The 23,125-nt window shown below is 42.2% G+C and overlaps 1 protein-coding gene across 1 annotated transcript; it reads right to left on the bottom strand.

Moving 5' to 3' along the window:
• Positions 1 to 3,218: 3,218 nt before the first annotated feature.
• On the bottom strand, positions 3,219 to 22,236 carry UGT3A2 (UDP glycosyltransferase family 3 member A2). Its single transcript, XM_058564239.1, has 7 exons — positions 22,002 to 22,236; positions 19,580 to 19,681; positions 13,879 to 13,993; positions 10,909 to 11,440; positions 8,586 to 8,817; positions 6,899 to 7,118; positions 3,219 to 5,159 (listed from the first exon to the last, which is right to left on the bottom strand). The coding sequence occupies exons 1-7, from the start codon at positions 22,093 to 22,095 to the stop codon at positions 4,883 to 4,885; spliced, it is 1,572 nt and encodes a 523-aa protein (XP_058420222.1). The 5' UTR covers positions 22,096 to 22,236; the 3' UTR covers positions 3,219 to 4,882.
• Positions 22,237 to 23,125: the final 889 nt, after the last annotated feature.

Below are 23,125 nucleotides of genomic sequence, written 5' to 3'. Positions count from 1 at the left end.
CTACTCCAGGATTTTATAAACCTTAATGCCAGACAAAGGGGAGGAGGTTGGCAAAGAGTGGGGTAGGGTTATAAGGGCACTGTATGCATGAATGCTCAGATTGATTCTCGCACCTATTAATAAGTCTAAATTCCCCATTTTCCCGCACATGTGGGGACATTCTAATGTTGGTACTTACCCCCTGGTCACTAATACAAAGTTATTGAACAGAAGATTTCAGAGCCACGCTAATTAAAAAGAGAATCCAATTGCAAATCACACTTTCAACAGAAGACCCAATTGTGTGGCCCTCCTATACCACTTAAGGCTTAGTGCCCACTGGTTTGTGGCAATAGTCCCTGAGGGACAGCACCCAGCCCTCTCTGTGCTGTCCTTGGAATTAACAGCCACATTTCCATTCCTCCTTCTCATCTGCACAGGAATCGAGGGCTGGGGCTCCATGATGGAGATCATCCCCTCCCTCTCTCTGCCTGTGCCCCCCATCGCACTTAGAAAGTCATTGAGACAAACTCTGGGGCAGGTGTTTCCTCAGGCCCATCCAGAGACTATAACCAAGAGACAAAATGTTTTCTTTTCTCTCATGTCCAAGTTTGCTGGCTGCTTTGGTGTATAAATATAGACAAGGACAAAGTAACAGAACCCGGAAAATTCTGCTTTGACAGGTCAAGCATTGTGGAGGGTCTTTTTGGCCATCTGCCATCTGCTTCTGACACTACAGGTTGGTTAACACAAACCCACTTGCAGCTCTGTTTGTCCTCCACAACTGCCAGTGCAGAGATTTTCCCGGCTTCCCTTATAGCCTTGAGTAGCCAGGCGACAGAATGCTGGGCAATGAGGACAGAAGTCTCTTGGCCGGGAGGAGGGGGGAATATAAGTCTGTGAAAAGTTTTCTCCTGATCAAAGTGATATATGTAGCTCATACTGCCCCTCCTCCTTTTTGGTCCTCCTTGGAACACGGACATGATATCTGGAGCTGGGCAGCCATCTTGCCACCACGAGTTAATGGGCAAGAATTGTTAACACACTCTTCTTGACATTGTACAGCTATTGAAACAATGCCAGCAGTCGCCTACTTCCCATCTACTTTTATGTTGGAAAAATAACCCTTTTTGTGTAAACCATAGACAAAAAAAACTATGATTTTCAATTTTTTTCTCAACTGTACCTAACAATATTTTTGTAAAAATATTTTTAAATTGACTGCTAAAATTTCTCATCATAAGTTAAATAATTCAGTAGGATGTCATTTCCGGTGCATTATAAATGTGATTTAAAAATAAACAGTTATGTCACTCTGTTCAGCTGATGCCATGGAATGTAAATGTGTCAGCAGTTTGATACTCATCATCATCCATTCCTGACATAGATAAATAAGCTCCCCTTTATCAGTTAGAAATTTTACATCATTCCATTTTTTTCTTGAATTATTATTTCTATTCCACTTTCTCCAGAGAATTTAATTCTACTCTAGATATGTTTATGCTGGAAATAACTGTATTGAGTATTCTATTATAACCTTAAGCATCAAAAATATGTATTTAAAATAAAATTGATATTTCTATTTCCTATAACAATAAGGCTCTAAGTGTTGAATATTTTTACCAAGTTATCATTCTAAGTTTTAATAATTGCATTAAATTAGGCAAAGAACATCAACACGTTTCCAATTTGATCAATAATTACCAAACACAAAATACACATCTCACAGTGAGATAAGTGGCTGTTTTTCAATTCTTTTAAAATTAACTCATGTGTCTGTAGATAAACATTATCTACTTCTGGAATGAGACAGGTTTATATCTAAATCTCTTACTTGTGTAAACACTGAAAAAATTATTCACAACTATAAGTAGCACAAGTAGGAGTTTTGTAATGAACATCTTGAAAATGATGTGCTTTGATTCTTTGAAAACCTTCAGAATACTATGCCAAAAATCTCATAGCAATCCATTATCAAAGTTACTTTTAAAGGTCTAACAGCTGAAAAATCACAGTTTATTCTTGAATTTTGTTAAAAACAAAGAATTGCAAGTCATTTTAATGACAAACGGTTTCTTGCTTAGTCATTAGATTTCAAACTGTCCATTTGGTAACCCAGGTTTCCTCCCTGGGACAATGCACCATAGTGAGAATACGGATGGGTGAAAGGTGTGCATTTCTTTTGTAAAGTAAGATACAGGAAATTGTAAAAAGTGTGGCAATAAAGAGACTCCACCAACCAAACACAGCACTTTGTTAGGCATGCCAAGGTTAGGAAACTAGAGTATACACAGGTGGAGACTTATCATCTCCAGATGCTCTGTACCATGCAGCCCTGGAGAAGTCTTCATGAGCACACTAAGGTACAGAGAGACCAGGTTGAAGGCCACTGATTTAAGCCCCTGCACTGAGGCTTTCTGTAACAGGTGGCTAATTAATTTCCCAATGACAATATCTTTCATCTGAGACAATATGAAGTTCATCAATGGCCACTAATGGAATATGGAACAAAAATCCCAGCTCAATAACCTTCCAGGAAAAAAATGATAACAAGGGGAAAGAGTGAAATGAAGTAAAATATGATTTGGTCTTTCCATATGGCACTCTTCTCTGTCATATTTTGTAGGCTTGCTCATTTGTAAAATCTCTATAGAGGACAGACAAAGCTCACCTCTCGATATCACAAATGAGAAAAGAAGAGTGGTCACTGGGCGCCATCCCTCTCAAGAATCTCATCCATAGATGAGTGAGGGGGCCCCATCACCTGGAGGAGTCCACAGCCCTTGTTTATGGAAACTTCTCTTCTTTACATTTGTCCTAACACAAGAAGATCTCTCAAAATTCATCTTGGATTTTTAATCAGGAAAAAGAAAACTCAGAGGACTGAATCACTAGTGCAAGTGTTATCTGATTATTAATTACTGTTATCTTGAGATGAATTTTGAAAAAATTTGCAGAAAATCCACTCTGGCAGATATGTGTCTCTAAAGTTCTAAATATTTCATCTGAATACTTATAAAAAGTAAATGATTAAATAATTTAAAGAGTAGCATGGATAAAGGAGCCTCCTTAGGTCTTACGGGCAAAAAGTGCTCCTAAAACAAAACATCCCAAGAGAATTCCCTAGCAGATCAAACCACCCTCTGCATGCGTGGGCATGGAATCACCCTGGGTAGGAGGGTCCAGCACTCAGGACCACCATGTGCTAGGGCAGGTTATTCTTGCAAGGAGGTGCCCACAAGAGGGACCAGTGGGGGATAAAACTGGCCTATCTCCACTCCCCAAGCCCTGTGCCTGGGTTGGAGGAGGCAGCAGGTTTTGTTGCTGTTGTCTCCATTTGCACAAGGGCTCCCTCTGCATCTGTGGTTGCCCCTGCTGCTGCCTGCTTCTTTGGGTTGGGCTGATTAGACACATCTACCCCATTAAATGACAGAAATGAGATGAAAGAACTAGGAAAGCATGACACATGTCATCATGGTATGGGACTGCTGCTCCTATTTTGCATGTTCACCACTCTGACTGGTCTGCTTTCCACCCACAGGGGGTTACAGTGGGTGTAAGACTGTCCCTGAGGTCACTGAGTCACAGGGTCACAGGTGGAACAAAACATCCAATCCAGCCCCTCCCTGCCTGCTCTCCACATGTGGCCCAGGCTCTAGTTTCCTCCCACTATCCACTGTCCTTCGTTTTTCTTTCTAAGAACCCCACCCCAGCAGCCAGGGGTGGGGGACATTTCTTAGACTTCACGTGCAGCTAAGAGCACTCATGTGACTCAGGTCTGGTCAATGGGATTTAAGTGAAGTCTTTGGCTAGCTGGAGAGTCTGGGAAATCTCTTTAATGAGGGCTGATTCAGCTAGCAGGGACCTGCTTTATTCTTTTTTCCCATTTTTCCCTTGTCTTGCCCAAATTTCCGTGTGCTGATTGGATACAAAAAGACCATCTTGAAAATCCAGGGTGACCTCAAGGATGAAACCCACCTGCTGAAGAATGCAGAATAACCATACGAGAAATCTGCACTATAGAATACATCATTGAGCCACCACGCCAGCCCTGGACGGCTGGCCTAGCAGCAGATCTTTTTTACATGAGGAAAAATAAAACTAGGAAAGAGAAGAAAACCAAGAGCTGTTGCAGCCACTGTTTTTCTGGTTTCTCTTGCTATCAAGTGGGTGCAATTCTCGACAGTATGTCACAGAGAGAAAGGCTCAACCCTCAAGAGGCACAAAAACACCATCAGTTTAAAAAGAAGTGACTTCTTTCTCATGACTCAACTTTCCTACGGGAAAATTGAAAGACAGCTCACTGCTATGAAACGTGGAGACCAAGGCCGCTACAGCTCCATGCCTCATCAGCAAAGAAGGAGCTCTGTGGGACCCAGATGCAGGGGCCAAACATGGTCCTGTAGGAGGGTTCTGGCCCTGAGGACACAAGCGCAGGACAGGCTTCCTGAGCTTTGACAAGAGTTTCCAGGAGAAGCAAACGGGAAATGAAAGAATTAGGAAAGCGCGCATCTTAGGTGCTATTCCATGACAAGTGGTAGAGGCAGAAGTGAGGGAAAGAGGCCCAGAAGATACCGGCCATGGAGGCTGGAATGGTTCACTCTCAGTGCCTGGAAGAGGGACGTGATAAGGAAGGTGGCCCTCAAGGCTCAAAGTCTGAGGGTCACTGGTCTAAATGACCCAGGGACAGAATCAGGGAACAGCCCTTGCTGATTGGCAAATAAAGAGGGCCACAAGTGCTGACTAAAGAAATCTGATCACAGGAAGAAGCCAGTGAGCAGGAATTTGTAGCAAAATTAGCAAGTGGATATGATGTGGAGAACAGGGATTGTCAGAACTGGTGGGAGGCTCCCAAGAAATGGTGAGCCATATCGAATACAATCCTGCAAGTCTGCACTTGGCATCAGGCCTTCTTCAGCTTCCTGGCCCCACACAGCCACCTGGCCACCATGCCCAGCAGCTTCCCACAGAGCCACAAGGTGCCCACGGTGACCACCAGCAGGAACAAGAAGACATCGAGCAGGTACTGCTCATGCCACAGCTGCTGGAATGCGTGGGGCTTGAGGTGTACAGCACCCCCTGTCTGGAGGATGTGGTCGATCCAGCCCACCAGGCGCTGGGCAGGGGTGAGAGGGTGGGAGCGCCTGATGATGCTGGCGGCCACTGCTGCAGATTTGTACCTGTTATGAGAGACAGAGGCGGGGCATTAGTCACTGGGTCTCAGAAGCCTTAGAGACCTTCTATCACATGTGCACTTTCTCCCATATGCACAAAAGACTCCGTTTCAAGGAAAAGTTGTTGGCCTGGCCTTGCCACTGTCTAGCTGGGTCCATTTGAGACGTTCCAACTGGTGCCTACATGCAACTATCCATGCTTAGTGCTAAAAGTGCTCAACTATAAAAATTGAATGTCTGTAAGAACCAGTCTCTGCCACAGGGAGGCTTATAATATACTATAGAAAATTATATGTAATGTAATTTAGAGAGGGGGGAGGGAGAGACGGTACACACACCAACTTTTTGCTGATGTCTGGGCTAGGTGACAAGTATGGTTGCACCCGGGAGGATACCTGCACTTTCCTGCCCTTCAGAGCATCATGTTGACCAGCACTGCCTCCATGAGCTGTAGCCTGCATATTTGCACAGGGCCCCACTTAGACAGGTCCTGTGCTTGATTTAATTCTCTTCTGTCAGCTTCTTGAAATATTTAAACTTTATAACAAGGGGCTCTACCTTCCATGGTACGTCGGGCCCCACAATTTATGCAGCTGGCCCTGATGCATGAGGTCTGGGGACCAGCCCAGCCCAAATGACTCCTTTACAAGGGCCAGTGGTTCATGGCCATTTTGTGTCTAGGTCTTTGAAAATACCAAAATGTTAGAAACCCATTCTGGAGAAAAGGAACATTGCAACACATAAGACAGCAAATATATATAAAATTTCTAAGTTTTCTTACCCCTGGAGCTTAACGCCTTTTCTAGGACTGAGAATCACAAATTATGTGTCTGTTTTTCAGTCATCTAACAAGAACTACTTGCTGGGCTCCTATGTGCAAGGTATTATGTTAGCTCTTGAGGTTTGATTCAGTTTTGTGCCCTTGAAATTCCAATTTATTCAGTCCTTCTTAGTTATAAGAAAAAATATACATATTTTTCTCTTCACATGAGATCATTGAGCTGGATGGGAAGTAAGTTAAGAGATCAGTGGGCCTTTTTATTGACTCGCCTACAAATTCCTTCATACTTACCTTGTGGCAGGTCCTGTGCTAGGCCCTGGGAACATTATGGAAAACAAGAGATGCATGCTGCTGTCCTGGGAAGGCTTACTCTCTACTTTCTACTATGGGGGACAGACAATGAATTAAAACCTAAAGAAATGGAGTTATACAGATCCTGAGAAGTGTTAAGAAGGCAATAATAAACGATGATTGGAGTAGGTGGGAGAGGATTCTATTTAGGACTGTCAGACAAAGACGGCCTCTATGAAGAGGCAATGCTGGAATGAGACCTAAATGGGAAGAAGGAGCCAATCCTGAGAAGAGAAGGGAAGGAGTGTTGTAGGCAGCAGCTCAGACAAAGGTCCTGAGGTAGGAAATAGCGTGGCATATTAGGTACAGAAAGGCAACTTCCAACTCAATTGGAATTCCACTGTAAGCACCCCTAAATATAAGACCTCTCAAAGAGACCCTGTGTAAGTAGTTTGGCTTCCTCATAAGAGATAAAGTAGAAAATTATTTTCAGCATCTACCCTAGATTGCCTAGTCTTGCTCACAGAGGAAATAGGTCAGCTGTTAGCATCACACACGTATTATTCCATATCCTGGAAGTTTCAGTTTCTATTGCAAAAAGAACCACATGGTACCTGTTGTGCTTGACATCTTCATTCACCCTATGTGACCACAAGCCTAGAGACCCGCATACCTCTTGTCTTCTATGACTTGCTTCATCCTCAGAGCCAGTGTCTCAGCCTTGATCTGCTTTAACTGGATAGAGACACCAAACTTTTTGGCTTCTACTCGGAACAGGTTTTCAGGCTGGTCTCCAAAGATGGGAATCCCCACCATGGGCACACCATGTTGGATGGCCTCCATGATGCTATTTATCCCACCATGGGTGACAAAGAGACGGATGTGCAGGTGAGCTGTTGCAAATAAGAAAGACAGCAGAACATTTTAGAATGAAAAGTTTCTGAACACCAGGTAAAGAAGAAAGGGCAGAAGAAAACAACAATAGAGTCTCAAAGTGTGTTCAAACCATAGTAAAGATGATTTTGCTTGGGACACATTCAAGGTGCATGTTCCAACATACAGGATTCCAAGCCTTCGCTTGTATAGAGACTCCTTGCCACAGACAGAACCCAGCTAAGACTGAGAACTCAGGAAATTCTGTAGAGAATAGTGCTAAGCAAGGCATATATCTCCATCTTTCCATTCATCCATCCTTCTCTCTATCATCTCACTGCCTTTCTTTGTTTCTCTCATCTCTTTTCTCCTTGTGTATCTCTCTGTTTCTTTCTTTTGAGCAATCTTTTGTCCCCTGCCAACTAATTTCCCTCTTCTCTGAAATCCTGACACATTCTTGACATCACAACAGATGTGGCACTCATTAAAACTTACACTGTATATGTGTCTCCTCAAATACATGAGAAGACCCTTGAAAGCAGAGACTAGAACCTCCACCTCAGTATTTCCAGTTTCAGAGCTTCCATCCCACCCTTATTTAGAGGTAACTAAAATGATTGTTGATAATGAAGAGCTCATCTCAGCCTATACCCCTCAACTGAGATGTACATCTGAATCTCCTTGTGTTCCTTTCAAATGAGAATCATGTGCTCCACCCCAGACTTACTGACATATATTTGCAGAAGTGGAACCAGGAATATGTTTCTTAAATTCCCCATATGATTTTGAGCCATCATCTTGGTTAAGACTCTCGGATCCACCATTGGCTATGGCAGTGATGAGTCTCTAAGAAACATCAGATGGCACAGAGCAAACCTGTTGGAGAGTGAGGGGACTCTGTGGTACCAGAGACTCAATGGACCAAAGAACTGGCTATGAGGTTGCTCAGCTCAGTACTCAGGTATTTTGGCATATCCTAAAGACTCTGTGGGCATGAATGTTGTGAAGGTATGAGTCACTCAGACCTTCACAGCTAAAGAGGATGTATCTGTGTGTGTGTGTGTGTGTGTGTGTGTGTGTGTGTGTAAGGGGACATGGGTGAACAGGTGCTCATGAGACACTAAATACAGTGGCGATGTGCTCTTGGTATGTGTTCTCAGAATTCACAGGTTATTTTGGACTGTGTTTGGGTGACCTTGTTCAAGACAAATGCAGTAGGTCTTTGTGACTTTAATGGCTGCTGACATCCAGCACGGGATAGAAAAGAATGAAGGGAAGATAGGTGTTTTGACATCTGATCTCATTGGAATTATAGCCTGATACCCCAAGAACTCCAGCTGGCTGCTCCATTCCTGCCCTCTGGAGACTTACTCTCAGCTAGCAGAAGCTCCTTCTCATGTTCATGGAATTGATTACCCAACTAAAAGTCAGAGCCCTGATGAGCCCTAAAGACATGTAAATGTGATGAGAGATGCAGATCTTCTTACCCAGGAGGTCACTCTGAGGAAGCCAGTCCACAATTTTCACATTTGCTGCCAATTTGATGTCTTTGGGCCAAAGAGAAGTGTTACACTTCCATATCACCCCTTGAGGGAGATGAGCAAAGGCACTGTTCATCTCCTTGAGAACTTCCTGGGATGAAGAGCTGCTCACCATGGAGCCCAGGGACACAAGGACAAAACCAGAGTCTCCAAACTTGGCAATGAAATTCTCAAATTCCTGGAGAGAAGTAAGAAAAGCAAGGAGGTGAACAAAGTTGGCCATGAAAGACAGGATAGCCATGAAATGAAAGTCAGCTATTAACTGAACACATCTTCTTGTCACTCCTAGAGATCAGTGTCCTGAAACTATTATCATAGCCCCTGGGACAGTTCAGCATCCTCTGCATTGTGGTCATGCCCATTGTGTTGGTGGGAACAGCTTTCCTCTTTGAAACCCTGACCCTAGTATCAGAGCCATCCTAGACCCTCTACTCATTTTTGGTCCATGACAGATGGGAGTTTTCCAAAACCAGAGCAGAGGTGGTTGTAAAGAAGAATCCCAGTGGGGATCAGGGTCCAGTAGAGAAGGTAGGACTTCTGGAGGTTAGAGAGGAGAAACTGGGAGAAGGACTCTGGCATAAGAAGAAGTGAAGACAGAATAGGGAAGGCACTTGGCCACCCATAGAGCGTGCATTGCTCTAACATTCCATGATATTCTCAGTCACTGATCTTTGCAGTCTATAACCTACCTCAGTGGTTCACCCACATGACTGCAAATTATATCCACATAGGAAGACTCTTAAAAATGGCAATGCCCAGTCCCAACCCCAGACCTGGGCACCACACTTTTTCAATTTCCCCAGGCAGTTCTTAAGGAGGGTTGTGACCTAATGTTTCAATCTTGGCTTTAACACCAGTTTTGTCAATCCTTACTTCCAAATGTTGCTTAGGATCCTGACTCTCTCTGGGCTTCTGTGGCTCCTTCCCAACTCCTAGACCCTCATCCTATTGGGTTGACTCCATCCAGCATAACAATGCCTGATTTACCATCTCAAAGGACCTATTTAACTGACTTTTATAATTACAAAAGCAACATAAGGCCATCATATAGAAATTGGAAAATACAGAGAAGAAAATGTATTGAAAAAAGCCTCTGTTATTTCACAGCCACTGCAACACTTACACCCACTATGTTCCTGCTTAACAATTCTCTCCCCCTTCCCTATGGCCAAGGCCTGAGCCACTCTCCTGGGGAAGATCTCCTGCACTCTGGCCTGCTTATATTTGTGCAATTGAACCTTCCACTCTCTAGTCTAGGCAAAGTCATGGAGGGAACTCTGAGTTATGACCATCTCACTTCTACCTCCACAACTGGGGCTCCCTGCTCTCCTCACCTGAAATGCCTTCCCTCCCAGCTCCATTCCTAAAAATCCTGCCACCAACTCAGAGGCCGTCTAGCCCATGGATCGTTCCCTGCTCACTCAATGCAAGGTCAGTAAAGGAAAGGCAGACACATTGGTATCTGGAGGGCCCAGGTCAAATCAGAGATCTCCCTGGCTGTGAAATGAATGATGGTGGGAAAATCACTCACACCACCTGAGCCTCTGTCTCTCATTTATGAAAATGGAAATCATCATACTTCCCTCTAGGTGGCAATATATATATATATGAGATAAACTCCATAAAATGGCAACCCAGTGCTGATAGGCATCAGACACCCAGCTATTCTCAGCTCCTCTCCATTTTGAAAACTTCTAGCAGTGGTTGAGTCTAGGCATTCAAAAACGACTAGGCAGCTTTTCCAACTTCCAGTGCCCAGGTCTGACCTCACATAAAGTGAATCAGGAGGTCTACGTGGAGTTAGGCTCTACAGGCTGGGGATGCTGGAGAAAATGCCTGTAGTCAGTCCCATGCAGTCCTGGCCTTGGTTACACTCTGTTTCACAGTGTGTGTGTTTCATTGTGAGTCTCCTTAACAATTCTTCCATGTGACAGACGCTTACTGCACACTTACTGTACATATGCTCATAAAATGCAAATGAAAATTATCAACTTACTAAAAGGCTTATCCTGCCAGGGTCAAGACTAGGGCGAGGCAAGAGAGGACTCTGAGTGTAACATTTAAGGAAGTCCTCAATCTCAGGGTTGTGCAAGTGCTACCACTCTACTTGCATGACACTGAAAATGAGTACTTCCTTAACAAGTGTGCCCTAGGTGCCTACTTGCCTCACTCTACTTCACTCCCAGGATGGCGCTGGCAGGGGCAGCCACCACCTCTGCACTGAAGACCTCTGCATGAAGTCCATATTGAGAGCTAAGGTTTTACTTACTTGTGGTACTGCTTTAACAGGTTTGGCCGTTAAGCCTCCAACATACACAGTGTTGGGAAGAAGAGGCCGAGCAAAATCAAAGGCAAAGTCAGAGTTAACAAACCACAACTCTGCCTTTTTCAGAAGATGAGACAAAATTGGCCTAGAGCCTTCAGGGAAATGCTCCTTGATGGTGTTGTCAAACATAGAGTGGATTTGCCATTGCTTCATGGAGAAACCAAAGAACATCAGAAAATTCTTTAGTCGGCCCCAGAAGTCCATACGGTCAGTCAGGAAGGAATGTAACATTGGCACATAAGACAGGGGTCTTGGTGGTCCAAAGTCCACACCACCAAATGAGGAGGGGAGAACGGCCACATATGGTTTCCCAAGCTTCTCAGCAACTAGGAAAGGACAGAAGTCAAAACTTTCAACTATCACCAGGTCGAAGTTCTCATTCTTTAAGGAATCCATGATATCACTTCTCCTTAGCAAATGACTGCACTGAAGTCCCAGCAGTTCCATCAGTTTTAAAAAGCTTTCAAATGTATCTCTAAAAGAAAGAAAATCAATGATAAATATTCATTGCAAGTGTTAATTTCACAATACATAAAGAATCTCGGGCTACGAAGGAATCCCCAGGTAAGCAGGACCACACCTAGCAGCAGCATCCTATTCCACCAAGTCCATTAATACTCTCTTCTCAGCCAGGCTGGCAGATGTTCTGCTCCTGAGAGTGTTTCCTTCCTCCTCTCCCTTATCCTCTCTGATCTACATCTCAAGCACTCCCTAAGCCAGTTCATTAGAAAATTTATCTTGGAACTCTCAGTTCTTGAAATCCATGGGCACAGCTGAATTACCTTTACTGAAGTTGAATTGTCACTGTTGGCCCTTCTGTTCCAGGAGTCTTCTATGACCATAGCCGACCTCATAGATCTCTTTCTACTTGATAAATTCTGGGATGTTCTCCTTAACCTTCATTTACATCCTGACTCTTTATGAGTGATTATCCTGTTATTCAGGCAAACTGTAGAAGTTACTTGATAGTTACTATCAAGTAACTTCTATCCCAAACATGTTGATGTACAGACTATTTTTTAAAATCACTGTGTATTCTACATATGACAGATCACCTCACCCAAGGCATTCCTTGATCGTATCAGAACTCAAAATTTCAGATAAAAATAGGAATTCCACTTTTCTATGTCCACAGGTTAAGCAGTGAAAAAAAAAAAGCCTAGTCCTGAAACACATTATTAGCCTTTGCACTTCAATTAAGTCTGTGGTATCCAGAGAAAATAATGGCAAAGCTTACTGACAAGTAATTAAGACCTTGTTTATGGGATCATTCCAGGTACCTATCCTCTTGCAATGCTATCCCAGCACTGGCTGTATAGAACATGATCCTGTTTCCTGTTTGTACAACATATGGGAAAATAGGTGAGGATGTCCATCTGCACTTTAAGGTACCAGAGGTAACAGGTGCGAGGGCCCAAGACATCACAGGCCTGCCAGCTGCATGGAGGACCAAGAGAATCAACACCCTGGCACACCTGTAATTGTATGCCACTACAACATCACACCAGAAGGATCAGAGGCTGAGAATTCATTAGCAATAAGCAGATCTCTGCCTCATCTTTAGGATAAACTTCAAATCACACAATAGAAGTGATTGGCTGAAATCATCCTCTCCTGTGTAATTTTTGTGTGTGTGTGAGGAAGATCGGCCCTGTGCTAACATCTGCCAATCCTCCTCTTTTTTTGCTGAGGAAGACTGGCCTTGAGCTAACATCCATGCCCATCTTCCTCCACTCTATATGGGACACTGCCACAGCATGGCCTGACAAGCCGTGCGTTCAGTGTGCGCCCGGGATCCGAACCGGCAAACCCCAGGCCGCCACAGAGGAGCACGCACACTTAACGGCCTGCGCCACCGGGCCGGCCCCTCTCCTGTGTATTTTTAAAGATTCCACCTAACATAGGAGTGGTTGTCAAATATTTTAGATAATTTCAGTAATGCTGTAAAAATTCCTACAATATAGTTAATTAATCATATTTCAAATTTAGCGAGTAAATAAAAATAAGTTTCAAGAACACACAGTTACCTCTACCTGTCCATAAAAATATTAAATTAGGGGAGAAGAGACAAAGCACATACTTAAAATAGATAATGAACAAGGCAAGATCATATAAACTAACAGTAAGTGTCAAATAACTGGGTTAGATCAGATCTGTACAGGAGGGACTGGGATCTTCCAATCTGAGTGAGGAAAGAAGGCTTTATGGAAAAAGTCAAATTTGAGCAGGACCTTGATTAGTATATAGAATTTTCAAGGTAAAAGGAAGGGGTAAGGCTTTTGTAATTACCCCAGATAGACATGGATTTCTGTCTTTCCACTTTTATGTCTACTTTAAAGGAGTTATGTGTTCCTTTCCATTCAAGATGAAGCAAGAGGAATTAGCTTCATGTCTTATTTTGCACAAGGTCAATTGTTTTTTAAAAAGACTTCACATGGCCAAGATACAAAAGGTCAACTACTACAAAATCAATATTCATAAGTCTGCCCTTCATTAATGCATATATGTGAGGAGAAAGGAGGAAAAATAAGTGGAAAGAGGTGGCTCTCATTTCCCTATCAACAGTGAGAGGTTGAGGTGCTTATGCTTCTGTTTTGGGGAGATTATACACAAAGATTGTAAGTGAAATATTGTAAGGAAGTACCAGAAAAAACAACTCCCACTTTCTACACAAATATATTCATGCTTATAGTGGAAGAGGGATAGTACAGAGTAAGAAAGAATCCCCAGTGACGGGACTGGATGATTTGGTGAGAAGTACTTGTTTATCCAACCATCGACATCGTCTATCCCTTCATCCATCCATCCATCTATTCCTTTCTCATATCCTCAGTCCAAGCATACATATCTCCATCCACTCATTTGTATCACTAAAATAGTGACTCTTTGGTTCAAATAATAAAAAGTAATTACCTGCCAGCCAAAGTTTCTTCCATAAAGAAATCAAAAAACTTCATGAATTCTTTGTTATAATCTTCAGGTGGAAGCCAAGTGATAACCTGGTATGATTTTTCCTCCTCTTTAAAACCTAAAAAATCATGAATGGGTTAAAAATGTTAAATATGTCACACAACATGGGGTAACATACGTATGATGATAGCAAAATTTGTTGGTTGCAATAAACTTATATTTATTTGAATGTTTGCCTTTTGAACTATTTTTCTTTGGTTTGGTTGCTTTCTCATTCAGTCAGTCTTACGTACTGAAAACATGTATTGAGAACCTTACAAAGATTCATGAATGCTTTTCAATTTACAGTTATGGAAGGTTCCATTAAAAGCTTTTACTGAAGGTATAGCTATCGGTCTCACTTTACAGGTGAGAAAATAAAGTTAATTGAGTTTAAGATAATTTGTCAATGTTACACACATAGCAAGTGGTACAGTTCGTATTTAAAGACAGGTCTCTTTGATTCCAGAGCCTCTGCTCTTTCTATTTAAGAAAAATTCATTTTCATTATTTAAAGTGATACATCCAAATCATTTTTTGATTTAGTAAAAGGTACTTGATGGCTTAATGAAATAGTAGTCCTCTGCACCTCTACTTACCAACTTGGCTTCTCCCTCATTATCCATGTGTAATACAAAGTCTGAGTCTGTTTTTGATGTTTGACTGCTGACAGGTTTCAAGCCATGTCTCCCACTCCCTCTTCTGTGCCTCATCTGGACAAACTGTTAAGAAAGTCCATATGCTCCCTCTCTTGGTCTTAATGGGAGTTTCAAACCATGAAAGTCAGGCCAATGAGGGGGAACCCTAAACCCATTCCATCCTGCTACCCATGATGAAAACTCAAGCTATACGTCCATCCCTGCTCTGGTAAGCCATATTTTAGATATGCTTGGGAGCCTATTCTGCTCTTCCAAAAAAGGCCTTATTATTTGAGTAATAAATCTTTCATACTCTCTTAATGCATGTGTGCCTTCATCAGTCATGACATCTAACCTAACTGTGTGTAGGGATCAGGAAGAGATTAATGCATGGTCCCACACATTAAAGCTCCCATACCCAATCTTAGTGAAATTATTGACTTGACCCAAGTATTTACTGGCAAAGACTTTACAGTCATAGATTGGGCTAGTATGTTCTGTTCAGTAAATATTTCAACAGGCTTTCAACTGTAGTTTGCCTTCACCTTGGAAGGGACAGAATACACTTCTACCTGATTATCCTTGGGGTATTTCAACTGCCCTACCAGTGGCAACAATCTTTGTCAGCAAGATCTTAACCAGATCCAAGTTTCTCCAGGAGCACATGTATGACATTACATTGAGGACATCCTCCTCCAAGGAAGTTCATATGCCACACTCATTCAAGACATGGAAACATTCACAAAGGAGTTCACACAAAGGTATGTGCCATTGTCCCCACACACAGCTCAAGGCCCAGTACCTCAGTTATATTCCTGGGAATTATGTGGTCAGTTTAAGGACCCTTTATCCATAACACTGTCAAGAAACAACTATTAACTCATACACCACAACATTTCAACAAGCCCAACATCTTTAGGCTTTTTTGCATTCTGGAAACAACATATTTCTTAAGTTTTACTTAAGTCCATTTATGCTTATTACTTAAAAATCAGCCCACTTTGAACAGAACCCCCAACAACAAAAAGTTCTATAATCTGTCCAAACTGCAACACAATAGGCATTGCTATTAGTGCCCCCCAAAGTTGCCTTTACTCTAGAGGCTTTAGCAATCTCCTCTCATGCCTCTTGGAATTCTCCTGACCAATAAGATGACTGTATTAGTTTCTTATTGTTGCTGTAAAAAATTACTATAAACTTAGTGTCTTAAAGCAATACAAATTTATTACCTCATAGTTCTGGAGATCAAAAGTCCAAAACAGGTCTCATTGGAATAAAAGCAAGGTGTGGGCAAGCCTGCATTCCTCTGGAAGTCCTAGAAGATAATTCACTGTCTTGTCTTTTCCAGCTTTTAGCAGCTGCCTGCATTCATTGGCTCATGGCCTACTTCCAACTGGCAATCATGTTGCTCTGACTTTTCCTTCCATCATCACATTTCTTTTTTTTACTTTCCTGTCCTCTTCTTCCTGATAGAGGCCCACCTGGATAATCCAGGATAATCTCCCCATCTCAAGATCTATATATTAATCACATTGGCAAAGGCCCTTTGCCCTTTAAGGTAGCATAGTCACTGGTTCCAAGGATTGAGGCATGGATATCTTTGGGGGGACGTTATCTTCCAACTATGTTCTGCTCTCTACAACTGAAACACTCATGTACATTCCCTGTGCAAAATGCATTCATCACATCCCACCATCCCAAAAAGTCTCAAACAATTACACCATCAACTCATAGTTCGAAATCTCACCTAAATATCATCAGCTCAAAAGTCCCAAATTATATCATCCAAAGGATTTAATCAAGTATAGGTGAGAGTCTGGGTATGATCCTTCAAGGGGCAAAATTTCTCTCGTTTCGTGGTCCTATATAATTTGGAAATGAGTTATCTGCTCCCAAGAAAGAATAGTGGGATGGGTTGTAAAATACCAATTACTGACATTATCATTCTAAATGCAACAAAATGAAACAAAAGATGAGTTGTCCCTCCTAAGATATTTTGACATCCACTAGTCAAACAATATTCGAATTTAAGGACTGGAAATAATCTTCTGTAATTTGAAACTCAGCCCTGTGAGCTTGAAGCTCTACCTTTTGGGCTCATTGTTTCACTCTCAGACTTCTCCTTTGTTCTTCATAAAAAGTATCATGAATTTGCAGCTGAATAGTTTATCGGCCTCTTTCTTACTTTCGGGAAGTCTAATAGCCTTCATTCATGTAACCTTCTCTCTGTCTTTTTCAGTCCAAACTCACGATGTTTCTTCTCGTATAAAATTCTCAAGTACGTTGTGCATCTCCTGGGTATGTCATGGGAATTCACTCCACTAGACAAGAGGCTGCTCAATTGATTTTTACAAAGTAATTTCATCTCTATTTTTGACATCTGTCAATATGGCTGAAGGGATCCATGAATCAAAAACCTAATCTTCAAAGAGCTCTCTATGAGACTAAATATTCTGACCTTTTAATCTTTCAGGGGCAATAGCAAAAAGTTGTCCAGCCACACCACTGGTTATCTCTACAGGATATCTCTACAGGATTCACTGCTCCTCACAGTGAATCCTCTAATTTCAAAATCCTTTGCAATCTGGATCGGCTGATGATTTCCAAAATCATAAAGTCCTGGTTTCTTTATGCTTAATAGTTCTTCTTTCAATTTATCTCTTTCTTCTCACATTCTACAATAAGCAGCAAGAAGTCTTTACTATCTATATTTCTAAATTTAGAAATATATATTACTATTATATTTCTAATTTCAAAATTCTGTTTAGGATGATTTACATACTGTCTAAGACCAGACAGATTTTCTCTACCATGCTCCTCACTTCCTTCTGAGTCCTCATTTGCAGAGCTCTTAACATCCGCGTTTCTACTAACAATCTGTTCAAGGCAACCTAGGCTTTTTCTATCATGCTACTCAATGTCCTATCAGCCTCTACCTGTAACCCAATTGTGATTCAGGATATTGGTTGGAGCAGTAGTATATGTGATCATTAGAGATTTCGCTACAGCAGTGCCACTGATAGCATTTATTTATTAATGTTGTAAATAAATAAACAAGATGAGGAAGTGTGTCCAAACAAGGAGTTAGTGAATGGTTCAAATCTTTCAACACAGTGAAACGGGCATCAGAAATCATAACCCAATCATGTGTTTTCCTTATTTGCAGACAATTAGCCAGGCTGTACTACAGAAGTGAAGAATGAATATGTTGTTTCAAAGCCTCAAAAATGCTCATGAATGGGGAATAGTCAAAGAAACTCTAGACACTTAAGCCTGGAACCTAAGGTTAAAACTGATGGGATCCATCAACTTCCTGAATTGGTTATAGATTTTGGTATACACATATTTTTTAAAGAGGTAGAAGGTCTGTAGCTTATAGTAGTTTCTCAAAGTTCACGGGAACTCCCAATTTTTTAAAACAAAATTTTGATATGAGTTGATTTAATCTAAAAAATCTTCATTAAATTTAATTATGATTTTTAAATTGAAAATAATTACATTAAAAATTAATATACTAAAGCTATTTAATCAGATCTGTAGTCAAGGCAGAGGCAAAAGGATGTGTATATAACTGACGTTCAATGAAGAATACAGAACCTAATCTAGAAGGTGACTAAAATGGTTTTAAGTAGGGACTCAAACATATATTTGTATACCAGTATTCATAGCAGCATTAGTCACAATATTCAAAACGTGGAAACAATGCAAATATCCACCCATTGAGGACTGGTTTATCAAAATGTGGTATGTACCTATAATGGAATCTTATTCACCCTTAAAAACGAAACAAATTCTGATATATTCTACAACATGGATCAGCCTGAAGACATTATGCTAAGTGAAATAAGCCAGACATAAAAGGACAAATATTGTATAATTCCACTTATATGAGGTATTGAGAATAGTCAAATAATTAGAGAAATAAAGTAGAATAGTGGTTATCAGCGGCTGAGGGCAGGAGGTAATAGGCAGTTATTGTTTAAAGGGTACAGAGCTCCATTTTGTGATGATGAAAAAGTTCTGGAGATGAACGGTGGTGATGGTTGCACAACGATCTGAATGTACTTAAAGTCACTAAACTGCCCAGAAAAATGATCAAAACGGTCAATTTTATGTTATGTATATTTTACCACAATAAAAAACCTAAAAGAAATTTTCACAGAAAAACATTGTTTTAAAACAATCTGAACAATAACAAAGCCTGAAGTCACGTTCAAATTTTCATAACTTCTCAAAATTTTGTTCCTCAAAGGTGTTGCTTAATATTGGATTTTTTTTTTTTAATCAAAGCTTGAGAAACACTTCAGATGGAGGAATCCAGAGCTTAAAGTCTGAAGTCCACTCAAGACTATTATTAACCTGCTTGTGACCTTGAGCAAATCATTTCAGTTCTCTGACTTGCCAGTCCCTTGTCTGTCAGAAGAGGAGAGATGATAAGATTTATGAGCTCATTTTGCTAAAATTTTGGCATTTCAATGACACAGTTAGGAACTTACAACATCACTATGCACAAACTCACTGGCAGTCACTGATTTTTTCAAGAAAACAGCATCATCTCAATGATAGATTCTAATCTCAGCTGCATAAATAAGGAACTCTCTGAGAAATTCCTTAAATTTCAGGTATCATAAGAGTAGAACTTAATCTATGTTATAGAAAAAGAAAAGTGATCCTTACCTATTAGAAATCCTATTTATGGCTGAACACTTCTGCTCAACGTATTTTCAACCCATGTTATAAAGTAGCATTTAAGACATAATCTGTAATAATGTGTGGAGGATTGCTTGGGATGGAGTAGAAGTCCAGGTAAGGGAGGAAAATATGGGACTACAGAGTGTAGAGTCTTGGACAACAGAGCCCAGAAGTTTTCTAAAACCTTACATAAACACACACACACATTCACATACCTTTATCATTCTTTCAATCCAATTAGATTTTAAAAACTATTTGAAAAGCCCTTGTATACAAAAGACATTGCTGTTCTTTGCCTGGAGTAGAAAAAATCAAGAATTAGTGAGAAAAGATACCTGATATCAATAAATTTGCTCTCTGGAGAAGCAGGGTGACATTATGACCATGATCTTGAAGAATCTGAGACACTCGGTCCATTAGTAGATAATGGCTTCCACCTAGGAGAATGCACAACTTCATTTTGTAATGATGAGAACAGAGGTTCTGGGGTCAATGGGTGATAAATCCAGAAAACGAGGGGTAGGGAAACAGAAAGTTGATGGTGAGTAGAGAAAGACGCACTTCATCATTTGAACTTTCCATATCCATCAGGGTACACACTAGCCCACTCACCCAGAGCCTGCTGGCCCACATCCTTCACCTGTGGCAAACTTCTATCAAAGATCCCCTCATGTGACTCTGGTCTCCAGGTCAATTTGATGACTTTCTTGGTGCTTAGGCCTTAACGAGTTTCTGATCCTAAGGCGCATGCTGCATTTTAGCTGGGGCCTCATGGAGACAATGTGTCCTATAAAAATAACCACACCAGAGGAATTTTGGCACAGTGCTGTGCACGTGAGTGTGAAGGGTCCTAATGGATGGCCATTTAGAGCTATTTCTGGAATCCTTCTCTTTGGAAATTTATGCTAGTGTAGAAGCCAGAAATACAGGAGCTTAAATGTGAGTCCAAGAAACAGCCATTGGAGCAGAAGGACATAGAGCCACCACTTAGAGCCCAAAACCTTGAGATTGAAGTATATCTGACAGGACTTTTCTCAGCTGGGCCTGAATTGTGCAGAACATCAAATTAAGACATTGAGGATAATTGTGGGGCCCATGGAGTGGGTCTTCAGGATCCTATACTCATGAAGACTGAGATATCACCCATTCTAGGAAAATCCTGGAATCTTAAGGAAAGAGAAGTTTCATAGTCAGGGGAGGTACCAGTTCCAACACACTAATGTCGTCTCTTAGACCCCACATTAACATGGGGCCTTTGCTTGAATTTAAGGGTCTCAGCAGCAGACAAAGTCAGATCAGGAGAGAAGTTCACGGCAAATGCCAAGAGTTTGGAGATGGGAGTGAGAGGGGTGTAGTGCTAGAAAAATGGTGTGTAGCTATTTCTGTTTTTTATACCCAGGCTTGCACAGTCTGAAGTACCAGGGGAGGTATAAAGTATAAATGTCCTGCATCTCATATCCACATTTTAATCCATATTACACCTGGGAGACAGGAAGAAGGGGTGACCACACAGGCATCCAACCATGGAGGGTCTTGTGAGCCCCAGTGCATCTTGGGGCAGAGAAGGGGCTTCCAGCACCTCACAAACCACACCAGCTCCCTCTCAGTCTGAGGCAGAAGAACAGGGTAGTTTCAAGAGATGAGGAAGCTCTTTTGCTTGATTATTACTAACAATCAGAAAGGGGAAAAAAAGAGCTTTCAAATGGTGTTACAGGGTTTCTTAAATATTGATTATAAAAGCTGCCCACTGAAAAGTGGTGAGAGTGGGAGCTGTGGAGAGGATGGTCTTGGTGTAAGAAACGCTGAGTAAATTCGTGGCGTCGGCCATTAGGGAGGTCTGGTGTGATCTGTAAAAGGCGCCTCCCTCCCCTGACTCTTAGTTTCCTGCTCAGGAAAACATAGCAGGAACTGAATTAAATGATTTATAGTTCCTTCTAGCTCTAAGATCCCCTGATTCTCAGTGACCTAAAAGTGATCTAAAGGAGCCCACTGTGGGTTGATAAAAATCTTGGGAAATTCCATCCTATGATGACCCTTTATCCTGATATATTTTTTCTTTTCAAATGCTATTCCCATTGATGCAAAAGTAAAGGAAATAAAACTGAGGCCACAAAATGCAGAAAAAACAGTTCTAGCAGTCCTTTGAACACTTCCAGCAGCACGGGTGAAAGAAAGGGGGACCCAGAGAGACCCAAATGGCGAGGTCCACTCCTCAGCTCCAGTCAGTTCTCCAGGTTTCCCCTGGATGAAAACACTCCGCTCTCCTAATTGTCATTGAAATATCTTCCCTGCTCCACCCTGGCTCCCATGCAGCTGAGAAAATTAGTGCTGCTGCCCCCAGGAGCACTCCCCCTAGCCCTGCCCCTACCTCTAAGAGCCTGCAAACACTAGCCACAGTCTCTTCTGGCAACTTCTGCGCACCCCCGAATGTCCAGCCCGAGCCCGGGAGAAGGAGGCCAGGAGTTTCCTGCACTTGGCTGGATCTTAAACTTCTGGCCATGGCTAGTCCTGAGCAAGAAGGGAGAGGAAAGAGTATTTCTGTTTTCTCCAGAACTATCTTCTCCACCTCAGCTGCGGTAGAGGCCTCTCCCTGCTTCCAAAAACAGCACCCACCCCTTCACCCTCCAGCCAGGAAAACAAACCCGCCCAGTCTGGAAAAACCCATGAAATGAACCTCTGACCAAGGGCCTTTTGCCTAAGCCCTGCCTCCAGTGCCTCCGACGTGCCTGTTTCTGGATTTTTTGGCCAAGCACTCACCCACCAAGGACAGAGTAAGGATTTTGGCAGCCTCTGAGATCAGGAGCCCAGGCAGAAAGGAGCAGATGAGAAGCAGCGCGCGCGGGCTCCCCATGCTCACTCCTGTGCTGTGTGCCCTGTGCCTGAGCCCCACAAGGGACCTGTGTGAGCCCAGCACAGGTGGCGCCCAAGCAGTGAAGGATTGGAGCTGGCTGGGAGCCTGGGAGACAGTAAGAGATGGATCCCGCCTGCCTCTCTTCTCTCTGTCCCCTCTTGCCCTTCTGCCCTTCCTCCCTAGGTTTCTGTTCCCTTGGATACTCTGTCCTCACCCTCCCTAACCATGGGCAGTGGGAAGGCGGGGTTAGTGAGCTGATCCTTAACCCCTCTCTGTCCACTAATGATCACGCTTTCTGCATAGAAAATGCTCTGAAGCAGGAATGGTAGAGACTTGAGGAAACCGTGTGGATGAGAGCTCACCTTGAAGTGCATTAGACCTATCTCTGTTGTATGGACACTTCCTGAACTTATGGTACTCCAGTCTAACTGCTCTAATTACCTCACACTGCCATCTGCATGCCCCATTTCCCCATGTACTTGCTTAAAAGGTGTCCCAAGATCAAGAGACACTACACACTGGAAGCAGTGTCTACTCCCTGGGAGTAGTTTGTTTCTACTCTCTGGAAGCAAAGCCCCAAGGGAAATCGACCTACCAGTCCCGGACTATATCTCTGAGGGCCTCTTAAGGAGGGAATTTATTCATGAAGAGGTGTTAGGGTCCTAACTCTGGAAGTCCAGGTCTTTACCTGAGGACTGAACCTCTAAAGCGAGACTATAATTCCGAACAATCATCATAAAATAGGACTAGGGATCTTTCTGTAGTCTCCTCAGGCACAAGCTTAGGACATCTTGTAATTCTGCCCCCTCGTACTGTCAGCGCTGGGAAGGACAGGCATGCAAACCCCAGAAATCATCTATGCATTTTATATCCCACAAAACAAGCCTTTCTTTAGTAAAGGTTTCAGTGCAACTCTAAAACAGGCAGAGAAAAGACTTGAATGTAAGACCTGAAACCATAAATCTCTTGGAAGAAAACATAGGCAGTAAGGTCCTTAACATCGGTCTCAGTGATGGTTTTTTGGATTTGA

This window comes from Diceros bicornis, chromosome 20, assembly GCF_020826845.1.
Source record: "Diceros bicornis minor isolate mBicDic1 chromosome 20, mDicBic1.mat.cur, whole genome shotgun sequence".
In the NCBI taxonomy this organism is placed as follows: Eukaryota; Metazoa; Chordata; class Mammalia; order Perissodactyla; family Rhinocerotidae; genus Diceros; species Diceros bicornis.
This window is presented reverse-complemented; position numbering and strand designations above follow the sequence as displayed.

Excerpts from the sequence above, each read along its gene's own strand:
- UGT3A2 (XM_058564239.1), bottom strand. The coding sequence starts at position 22,095 with ATGGGGAGCCCGCGCGCGCTGCTTCTCATCTGCTCCTTTCTGCCTGGG. Across the intron at positions 11,441-13,878 it reads GAAGAAACTTTGGCTGGCAG|AGATACATTTGAAAGCTTTT; the intron begins GTAATTACTTTT and ends TCTTTCTTTTAG. Across the intron at positions 7,119-8,585 it reads TCCTCAGAGTGACCTCCTGG|CTCACCTGCACATCCGTCTC; the intron begins GTAAGAAGATCT and ends TATTTGCAACAG.